This window comes from Miniopterus natalensis, chromosome 2 (assembly GCF_054644295.1).
Source record: "Miniopterus natalensis isolate mMinNat1 chromosome 2, mMinNat1.hap1, whole genome shotgun sequence".
Classification (NCBI taxonomy): Eukaryota; Metazoa; Chordata; class Mammalia; order Chiroptera; family Miniopteridae; genus Miniopterus; species Miniopterus natalensis.
The window spans coordinates 165,641,212-165,653,226 of record NC_142082.1 but is presented as its reverse complement, the minus strand read 5'-3'; the positions used below and the strand labels follow the sequence as shown (position 1 = coordinate 165,653,226).

Here is a 12,015-nt window from a genome sequence, read left to right as displayed (position 1 = left end):
TCACATCTACATATAGACTGGTTATTTATGTGACATAGGTCCACACTCCTGGTATATTACAGACTTGGTAAATAATTTTAAAGGCATTATAAATGTATTACTATAGAATCATGTTTTCTTATGAAAAGTTATCTTGTGGGAAATAATTAAATATCATAAGTGAATATTATGAACACACATATTTTTAAACATCTTATAAACGTAACATGCAAAACGCGTTTAAGTTAACGGTACATTGGAAAAACTAGGGAGCATAAGGATTTTTTATTTATTTCTGTTATCAAAATTCTATTTCATATAAATTTCTTTGATTATTTTAATAACACTAAAAATAGTAAAACAATTAATCTTTTAAAAAATTGCAAGTAAAATTAATATTTCAGAGAATTCCTTGCTTTTAGTCTATGTCTTCAAATATTATGGGCATAATACAACTCATGCCATACAACTTAACCAATTTGCATCTTAATTATAGGGCATTCATTTTTAATACTATGTTGGGAGACATGGGAATAATCTTTTAGGAGATTATGGGAAACAAATTGTCCCTGAGTCATTATAAAGAAAGGATAAATAGAAAAATATCAGGAGAGCTCATGAAGGAGAAATTCTGTAATAACCCATTATGTATCATGATATATCTTTACAATACAAATGAAACATAACATTTTTCTTGGTATTTTTCTGGATAGAGACAATTTTTTAGTGTAGTACAAATATTTCATAGATTATAGCATTGTTAACCTTTTAAAGTTAAATTAAATACCACATTTGGAGAAGTCCGGGCGTAGTAGGTCAAATGACCATTCTCAAGTATTTAAAGAGAGACGGTAACTGATAATTATAAGAAGGGGAAAGAAAATACTCCAAGGCAAAATCTTTCTTGGAAAAGAACTGCAAATGTAAAATCATTCATCAGTAGTTAAATGGCATGAAATACTGATTTTAATTACATACAGAGAATCTAAAAAGAATAGAACCTGAAAAATTAGGTTTTTTCAAAATATAAGAACCGTCAATTCATGTCTTTTAGAATTGTATCTCAAAAGTGTTCAGAGATGAATGAAAAAAACCCAACATATGTAGAACCGAAACATCTTCCTTCCAAGAAGCAGATGCGAAAAGAAAGTGAGTATTTTTCCTAATCCCTATTCAATTCTGACATTATTTTCTGTTCCTTCTTAAGTGTTTTCTCTAAAGGTTTGCATTATAATTTAGCACATGATACATTATGTCTACCTTATTTTTAAGATTTTGATAGGCTTTAGTTAGTAAGAAGAAAACAATTACATAAATCTCTTTTATTTGGAAAAAATTTTTATTGTATCAACTCTTGTCACACATATTAATAGTCTACATGCTTTGTGAGAATTAGTGTGGATGTGAGGAGGTAACCACATCTCTGTTTTCATCTCTAGAGATAAAAGAGCAGGTAACTTACTCAGAAGTAAAAACATCTACTTCAAACTCCAATCAGACAAAGAGAACAAGAACTACATCATCTAAAGGAAAAGGTAAAGTTTATTTTAGAGGACCTGGCTTATGTGTCCTCCAATTCCATAGCCTATACATAAGGTAGAAACCACTGCTCCGAATGGCTGAGTCAGTGAGCCCATTTTCATGGGGTTTCTTGAACTGTATTTTATAATCTTACCTCCTTCAGGAAAAGCAGTGTTCAAAATTAAATATCCATGTTAAGTGTATTCCAGAGAATTAATGTAGTTTGGGTGCTGTATACACACGTACATAAATGAGCAAGTAGGAAAATTATTTCTTTTCAACTTGTTTGGAAACAATTGTGAATCCCCTGATGTCACTATCACTCACTCCACAAAGTTCCAAGACACAATATCTAATGCAGATGAATTGATTCATGTTTGTGATCATAATTTCTCCAGTGCAGTAGCTGTGGTTCATCCTAATGTTGAACAGTAGTAAGGAGGGCTCCAAGGAGAAGATTGTCATCTGTGTGCAAGCATATGGTATTTCCAAAGAAATATCTTCCAGTTGTGGATCAATAAAAGTGACTTATAAAGACATATTGTAAACGTACATTTACATTTCTAAAACTAAGTCCATATATTTAATATTCCACTTTGTATTCATAAAACATTGAGATGAATCAGGTTATTATTTTTGTAAAGTTGTAATAAGTGACTTCACCAGGAGAAACACAGAAACAGAATAGGGAGCAGAACCCAGGCATCTAACTCTCAGTCCATAGTTTTTTCAAATTGGTTAGTATCCCTTTCAATTTATAATTTTAAGGTTGAAGACATTCAAGAATTAGGGTCTTGAATTTATAGAAAATTGCCCTCTAAATTCTGCTCTTTAATTCAGTCTTTTCTTTGCTGAGCTACTCAATCTCTTTTTCTCTCTGGGCAGTGTCTTCAGTTCCATTTACCTGGCGTCTCACTGTAGTGATTCTTGGAATCTTGTGTTTCTTCCTCCTTTTAACAACTGGAACCTTGGGACTCATGGGTAAGTTAAACAAGCCCTGGGGCCTGAACCAAATATCTCCTCCCTTAGGAGTTACTATTTTTACTTGTATGTCTTTCCTACTAGTTCCATAGCTATGATCTCCATGTCTACCCAGGAAACTCCTCCACCTCCACAACTAAGGGAATCACTTGGCCATTTCAAAGTTCTCTAAAAACTTCTGATCTTTCATTTACTTTTAAAGCCTGGCTCACATTCAGGATGTTGCCAGGGAAGCTACTTGGAAGTACTGTTGATGGTCGATCATGCTGTGTGCACATTAATGTTCTCTCTCCTCTCTGACACCCTCTTTGAATAATCTGTCAAGTTCCTTAGTCCTACCTTCAGATCTTCATTCTGCAGCTCAAGTTACTTCAATTCTTTATTCTTATAAACATCTAATACAACCCAACAATATTTTTCTCCTCTACTATTAAAATTGCCTCCTAATTTATCTGAATATCAACAGGCTTCAAATTCCTATTGAAACTGACAAATAATCTTCTCCAAATATATCTCTGATCATGTCATCAAAATGCCGAGAAATCATTAAGTTTTTCATTCGTAGCTGAATTATATTAAAACTCTGCTACTTACATTTGCTTTCATAATCTTAATCTTATTTCAACTAAATAATTTTATGTTTTATTCTTTATGTGCAAATGAGCTTCAAATAACTGTAGATCATTGGCTGTTTCCCACCTGATCTCTAAGTTTCTCTGTCCCAGCACATTTGTTTATGCTGTTCCCTTCATAGGGAAAGCCTTCCCCCTGTAGCCTATCTCTGCCTATGGAAATCAGACCCATTCCTCAAGACCCATTCTATGAAATATGAATGACTTTTCTAAATCTTCCATGATGTATTTTCTAATTCCCTAACCAGATGTTAGTTCTCTCTTCCTAAAACCCATTAGTCACCTTTTATTATTGTCACCTTGCAATTCCCACGTCCCCCCGATTAGGGGATCTAAACCTCAGCAGTATTGACCTTTTGGTGGGGTAATTCCTTGTTAGGGCTGCTGTTTTGTGCATTCTAAGATAGTTAACAGCATCCCTGTCCTCTACTCAACTAGGTGAAAGTAGTTACATCCAAAATGTCTCCAGATAGTGCCAATGCCCCCTGGAGGGTAAAATCAAGCCCATTTGCAAACCACAGCTCTAGGTCATTTCCTTTCATGTTACACAGGGTGGGTGATTCAAAGTAAGCAACTGATAAGTCTTGCACTAAAGGAAGTTACAGTTGGTTGCTGTCAGTTGAGGGTATGCAGTTGTTTGTGTATATTGTTAAAGAGCACCCTCCTGTTTAATGACCTTGGCTCTAAGCTTCCTCGTTTGCGAAACAAACCCCTTTGAAGTGTGTGTGTGTGTGTGTAACCTTATATAGACATATAATTCACCTACTATACAGTTCACCCATTTACAGTGTAAATTTCAGTGGCTTTTAATATATTCAGTTTTACAACCATAACTATAATCAATATTTGAACATTTTCATCACCCTAAAAAGAAACCCTAGACCCATTAGCAGTTGCTTTCTATTTCCCTTCAAATTAGCCAGCCTGAAACAATCACTAATCCTAACTTCTGTCTCTAGAGATTTTCCTATTCTGCATAATTTATAAAAATGGAATCATATACTAGATTATCTTTTGAGACTCGCTTCTTTGACGAAACATTACATTTCCATGGCTCATTCATAATGTATTAATACGGTACTCTTTAAATTGCCAAAAAATTCCATTGTATGGATATATTTATCTCTTATCAGATATGTGATTTGCAAATGCTTTTTTCCATCTTTTCAGTTACCTTTTCACTCTCTTGATAGTAATATGTGCTGCACGAAAGTTTGTAATTTTGATGAAATACAGTTTACCTATATTTTACGTTGGTTGCTTGTACTTTGGGCATTTTATATAAGAAACCACTGCCTAATCAGGATCACAAGAGTTTACATTTATGTTATCTTCTAAGAATTTTATAGTTTTAGCCTTTACATTTATTTGTTTGATCCATTTGGAGTTTATTTTTGTAAGTGATGTATAGTCAATATGAGATATCTTTCCATTATTTGGGTTTTTAATTTTTCAACAATGTCTTTTAGATTTACAGTATATATTTTGCACTACTTCTGTTAAATTTATTCCTGAGTATTTTATTCTTTTTGATGGTGGTATAAATAGAGACAAGTTTCAAAGATTTTAAATGTGTGGGGATTTTTCCCAAAGGGTTGCTTTCATAATGGCTGTTTTGCTGAGCTGATCATGCCACCATTCTGGAAGGGACACAACTCTATGAGTAGTTTAAATATGTTCTTTAGAAGTTAAAACCTATTCTTTTTCATGACACAGTTTTTGTCTTTCCAGTTTAATTTCCCTAATATCCCTTATATGCAACCTATATTCTGGGTGTGCTGATTAACTTTGGAATACCATATTAGTCATGTTTTCTCCATTTCTTTTTTTTCTTCTTACATTTAACTTTATTGTTGGAAATATTACAGATGCCCTCTTTTTTGCCCATTGACTCCTTCCACCTCCCACTCAATCCCCACCCCAAGCCTTCCCCACACTATTGTCTATGTCCACGGGTCATGCAAATATGCATGTAAATTCTTTGGTTAATCTCTCCCAACCCACCCATGCACCCCCACATTCCCTCTGAGATTCGTCAGTCTGTTCCATGCTTCTGTGTCACCAATCTATTTTGTTCATGAATTTATTATGTTCTTTAGATTCCACATATAAGTGAGATCATGTGATATTTGTCTTTCTCTGCCTGACTTATTTCGCTTAGCATATTCTCCAGGTCCATCCATACTGTCTCAAAGGGCACAAGATCCTTCTTCTTTACAGCTGCGTAGTATTCCAAAGTGTGAATATCCCACAGCTTTTTTATCCACTCATCTACTGATGGGCACTTGGGCTGCTTCCAGATCTTAGCTATTGTAAACTGTGCTGCTTTGAACATAGGAGTGCATATATTCTTTCTGATTAGTGTTTCAGGATTCTTAGGATATATTCCTAGAAGTGAGATCACTGGGTCAAAAGGCAGCTCCATTTTTAGTTCTTTGAGGAACCTCCATACTGTTTTCCATAGTGGCTGCACCAGTCTGCATCCCCACCAGCAGTGTACTAGGGTTCCCTTTTCTCCACACCCTCGCCAGCACATGTCACTTGTTGATTTGTTGATGGAGCCATTCTGACAGGTGTGAAGTGATACTTCACTGTGGTTTCAATTTTCATCTCTGATGATTAGCAAAGTTGAGCATTTTTTCATATGCCTCTTGGCCATCTGTATATCTTCTTTGGAGTAGTGTCTTTTCAGGTCCTTTGCCCATTTTTTAATTGGATCCTTTACTTCTTTGGTGTTGACTTGTGTAAGTTCTTTAGAAATTTTGCATATTAACCCCTCCTCAGATGTATCATTGGCAAATATGTCCTCCCATACCATGGGGTTCCTTTGTACTTTGAGGATGAATTCCTTTGCTGTGCCGAAGCTTTTTAGTTTGATGTAGTCCCAGTTCCATCCCTGCCAAACCATGCCGGTCTCCATTTCTTTACTTTGGAAAACTGGTTGCAGCAACCTTGAATATATGGTTGATCTTTTTCACTTTCCTACCTCTTTTTCTTCCATTGACAAAATACCTTCTTAAGATGGACACTAATATGTGAAGTCTTGCTGATGTGTCACACTATTCTAGAGCTTAGATTTAGTCAGCCAAGTCTCTACCGAGTTCTAGCAGCTACTCTCAATTACCTTTGTGTCACCCATCCTGTAGTACTCTAAATGCATACTCCCCCCATTGCAGTGAGCGAGTTCCTTCAGGACAAAACCTTTGCATTTTTCATTGTTGTATCATTAAGATCCCCTAAGATGTGTTGTCCTTAATTAATGTATTTTCAACAAATGAGCTATGAGTGTGCAAATTACTTGCAGAGGAGAGATGTCAAAAATGGACAGAAATAAAAATGGTCCTTATTCCTGAACATTAACTAATATCTTAAAATTAAAATCATATTTTATATTCAGTCCCATGTTATGTTCTCTTTGATCTAATGATGTCGAATAAAGTTTTACAGAATTGTCAGGAAGGCCAACCACAGAAACTACCATTGGACAGCCTCACACAGGAAGACAATTCAACGTTTAAAAACATTACTTTCAAGGATGAATGCTTTAACACAGGTATGCAGATAAAAGGATTGAAGATTGAGACCAAGTTTTTCCTTTGTTTCTCTCAATCACCTGATATCCTGTTCAAATTGGATTTTCTTATAGATTAAACAAATTGTGGAGACCAAATTTTATTTTTGTCCAATTCAACAAAAAAATCAACCTTTCCCAGAGGGTATGCATGATATTGTATCTTTTAAGTTAGTAACCAGTTCTCAAAATGATCATTTTTCCACAGAAAACAAACAATAAACCTAGGTCTCCTTTATCAGATTCTCTAAACATTATTATATCCCATGACATGTGTATGTAGATCAGGTAATAAGTTCAACTTGTCCCAGTACCTGTAGATTTTACTCAGTCTACGGCATTGACTTTCAACCTTTTCCATCTCATGGCACACATGAAGTAATCACTAAAATTTTGCTGCACACCAAAAATTATATTATATTTTTTGCTGATCTGACCAAAAAATAAGTACAATTTTCATTGACTCACAACTAATAGGTATTGATTGCTGTGGAGGCTGTTGTAATTTTTTTATTGGACAATCTAAGGGAAAAGAAGTCAGTGCCTCTGACTAAAATAGTTAGGTATTGCAAGTTTTAAAAATTCTTGTGGCACACTGGTTGAAAATGGCTGGTCTAGAGAATACAAGGAAGCTGCTTCCCATTGTTAGCTCCTTTCTGCTTAAGTTATAAGGGAAATGTCAATCTAATTAGAAATTTTTCTTGGAATATTTTAATAAAATGATGAACAGAGTTGGAGAACTATAAGTACTATAACACTCTTCCCAGTCCAGGGCTTTTTTTAGAAAGCTGAAATGAAGACTATCAGTCTCATCAAATAAATGTTTGTAGAAGGAGTAGGCAGGATTTCTCAATATCTCATCCCTAGACATTCTTTTCAGGATACACACTGAGTGGTCTGGGGAATATCTTTTGTTTTCAAGGAAGCAAATGCCGCACATGTGAAAGTAAATGGTCATACTATGGAGAGAAATGTTATTATTTTTCACATGAATTGAAGACCTTTGAAGAGAGTAGGAAATCCTGCAAGGAAATGTCCTCCACACTTATGAAAATAGAAGATGAAAAAGAACTGGTGATGTATAGTTTCTGTTTTCCATCTCATACTGCATATATTTAACTAGCCATTAGTTATTCCCTAAATCTTAATGCTTATCAATATTTGAGTGTCTTAGCACTGTTTACAGTTGTAAAGTGATTCAGATCCAGACAGTGCTCATGCTAAAATCACAAATACAAATGGGAATTAAATTAGAATTTTCTTTAATTCATCTAATTCATCCAAAATAAAATTTTCACAAGATAGCAATTGTAAAGTCAAACATGAAGAAATTAGGGAAAAGTTAACGTTAAAGTATACTATTTTATCAAGGATAATTGTATACCTTATATAAATAATTTCATAGAAATTTTGCTTCAGACTATTTTCAAAAAATCACTATTCCTCTAACAAAGTCAAGAAGTACAGCATTACCATTGAGCTTGAGAAAAAAAGAAAAATTCTATATAAATTTGAAGTTGGAAGTAATTATTTCTAAATCATTTTAAATTTTAACTCATCCTAGCTTCCAAAGAAAACTGAACTGAATTTTTATAATCTTTATTGTTATATCTTGCTTTGAATATAGAAATAATTTACCATTATTTGTGCAAAAATTAATATATCCTAACATTTCAGGTTAAGGATAATCATTTAATATTCTCTCAAACACAGATTAGTAGCCACAAAGAATCATTCCATTTTCTGTACTAGTCCAATTATTCATACACTTGGCTTTCAACAACTCAAAAAGTATGAACTTGAAAACCATCAACAAAACAAAACTATATTTGAATCCAGAAAGAAAACTTTTGCAAAGTCTGGATTAACCTCATTTTCACTCCAACAAAAAACTGCATGTGTGGTAATGCAGGTTAACTAGACTTAATGTGGTGATCATGTCACATACATACAAATAGCAAATCATTATGTTGTATACCTGAAACTAATATAATCTCATGTCAATTATATCTCAATTTTAAAAAAAGGAAATTGCAATTGTTGTTGATAAAATAAATTTTAAAAAGTCAAACTTCGTTTACAGGTAAGGTAAAGAGCTTTTATGAAAATATAATATATTGAAAAGTGTCCAGAAAAGGGAGCAATTTTGATAACTTGATACCTATCCCTACTTAACATTAATCAATAATGACATTTTTTGTGAGTAAATCCTTCATAGTCTTCTTAGATAAAAACTATAGGATTTAAATGGATGGTGACCTGATTTTTAGAAATATTTATTTAGTTATACTCATACCACCCTGAATTATTACAGAAATAGTAGAAAAGGAGTAAAAGTGTTAACCCATGGAACTTTGTCATTTCCTGCCACAGTCTATACATTAACTTAGTTTCTTCACCCTCAGTCTCTTTACAGACATAGAATTTTAGAAGAACATTATAAAAGATGTTGTATTCTATAATCTTCATTGATTTATCCACTGTTAATGCATCTTTTGACATGAGAAATGTTAACTTGGGAATCCAAGGATACACAGAGGGTCCAAGAATGAGTTTCACAGTCTAAAAGTCCTAATTTTCCTACAGGGTACCTTAAATAAGAAATAAAAACATATGAAAACCCTGAAATTTAATGCTAAATTTTATGTCTAGACACATATGTATTTTTCTTTCTGAGTAGAGGGACTAACCTTTCATCATCTTCTCAAAGGTGTGGGAAACAAAAAGGAAACTGGGTATAATTTCTGTCCAGCATATTTAGGAAGATCAACTGAGAGCTTATGGGCATAAGCTCTGTAAAAATTAAAGTGCAAGATGAATATCACTTTTATACTTCTCAAATAACTTACGGCCAGCTACATAAACACCTCTTCTGATGGCGTAAGGACTACTTCCTCAAGATGTCCATTTTGCAAGAAATAGCCACAGTACTTGTGGAGGAAGACAAGAAAACATTAGTAGAAATCTCATAGCTTTCACATCTGGAGCCCAAAGTAGAAATTAGACTTTTCTCAGAACTCATCTTTGAGCTACAGGCATAAGATTTGAAAAAAAATTAAGAAATTTCAGTCCTAAGTCTAAATAAATACAACTACACTAAAAGAGTGTGCTTTTTGTCTCAATTATGGCTCTATATTTAATGAAATGCCGAAAACTGAGATTCCATTATTTTATAATTTGAATAAAATCAGGATGAAATTGATCTCTATAATTGTTATTCACAATAATAAAAATTTTAACAAGATTATTACTTTATTTCAGAAACATAAAAAGATTTTTACTCAAAGAAATTATTTCTTTTATGACAGAAGTTCATTCAAAGCCAAATATCCTATTTCTCCTGGATTGGATTGTCTCGTAAAGAAAATAGCAGATGCTGGACGTGGGAAGATGGCTCACAGCCCTTTCTCAAAATGTAAGTCTCTAGAATAGAAACCAACTAAGTTTTATAATCATAGATTCATGTTTACATGACTGAAAATGTATAGGAAAAATGCACGCACTCATATATAACCATACACACACACACACACACATATAGTACATACACATGTACACACACACATACTGAAAGGACTTGAGTTCAGTAAATGAGTCCATGAGATGGAATCTTTTCAACCTTTTTTCCCGCATGCCTACATTGCTCATAAGGCATAAGGTACTCTTTAGGAGAGACTAGGGCACCAAGGTATAGTTTCTATAACGTAAGAAAAACTCTCCACCTTAACTTCAGACCAATATCTTTTATTGCGTCTGCAATAGTGAATGAATATCTTACATCATCTATATGCTTTTATTCTATGTTAAGCGATTGGCAAGAGTCAAATGATGGAAACTGTGCAAGGATGTCACAAAGGAAGATGGCTGCTTGGAACTGTTCCAAATACTTGCAGTATATTTGTGAGAAGTAAATTGCTTATCTTGCCAGCTAGTAATGAGAACACAACAACAGAAGACAAGTACAATAACTTTTATTTATAAAAACTAAGACTCTTGGAAGTTCTAGAGTCTGTGTCTCATTTCGGAATATCCTTGCCTTTTTCTGGGCTGTACCAGGATTCTAGCCTCTGCTTGAGATGTGGCTGGAACATTGGGTGCCTCACGATGAGGTACAACTGACCCTCCACTTCTGCCCCTCTCACGTGAAGACTGCCAAATTCCAATGGTTATGAGCACAGGCTGGTGTAGTAATGGAGTATGCGTGCTTCCGATGGGGATTAGGAAGCAGAGTTCTGGCTACTCTATTCCTGAAACTTGCTCAGACTGAGCAAACAATCCTGCAAACTACAGTCACTGTCAAGCACACTGGGGCTGGGAGTTAATGCCAACAGTCATTAAACTCATTATTCTGTGTGAATTGTGTATGCACCTCTCTTTCAGTCCTTATTTTTAAGAGGCAGTAGACTGTCCTGGAAAGAGAAGAGTATCTTGAATTGGATATGACTTTAAGATCTGCACCAGCACTAATATGTGTTTTCTAGCTAGTTCAAACTTCTGAGTCTTAGTTTCCTTATTAGTAAGTAAACTATCAAACTGTTTTTGCACAGTGGCCATTGCATCAGCAGTGTATGAAAGTTCCATTTGCTCGCATATTTCCAAAATTCAATATTTTCAGTTTTAAAATCCATTTCAGTAAGGATGCAGTATAATTTAATGGTGGTTGTAATTTGTATTTCCTTAATGAATAAATTATGTTAACCATCTTTTCATGTGTTTTTGGACAACCGTATATCTCTTATAATAAAATATTGATTAAAATATTTTGCTTATTTGTATTGAGTTGTTTTTTTTCTTATTAGTGAATTTTGAGAGTTCTTTATATATCCTGGTTGCTGCTATTTTATTAAACATATGTTTTGTAAATATTGTCTTCTAGTCTTTTATTTTTCATTCTCTTAATATTGTTTTTAGAACAAGATTTTAGAAGTTTAGAAGAGCAGAAGTTATAAATTTGATGAAGTGTAATCAATAATTTTCACTCATGATTTAAAATTTTTGTCCTAAGAAATTTTAAATTAACCAAAGGTTGAAAATTTTCCCCTATGCTTTCTTCTAGAACTTGAAGTTTACACACAATTCTATACTTCATTTCATGTTAATTTTTGTATATGGTGCAAAGTATGGGTTGAGCTCCTTCTTAAAAATTATTGCATATAGATGACTAAATACTTCAGCACCACTTTTTCAAAATACTACTTTTCTATTGAAATATTGTGGCACTTTTGTCAAAAATCAATTGACCATTTATGTGGATCTATTTCAAATCTTTATCCTGTTTCATTAATCTGAGTGTCTATCTGCTTTCACAAATATCTTGATTATTGTGACTTT

General features: G+C 33.7%; 1 protein-coding gene across 1 annotated transcript; it reads left to right on the top strand.

The window, feature by feature from the left end:
* Positions 1 to 1,058: 1,058 nt before the first annotated feature.
* Positions 1,059 to 10,595, top strand: LOC148093908 (natural killer cells antigen CD94-like). The gene is made up of 7 exons (XM_087813786.1): positions 1,059 to 1,128; positions 1,419 to 1,514; positions 2,386 to 2,481; positions 6,511 to 6,666; positions 7,607 to 7,758; positions 9,993 to 10,099; positions 10,493 to 10,595. Exons 1-7 carry the CDS (start codon positions 1,059 to 1,061, stop codon positions 10,593 to 10,595), a joined length of 780 nt encoding a protein of 259 aa, XP_087669912.1.
* Positions 10,596 to 12,015: the final 1,420 nt, after the last annotated feature.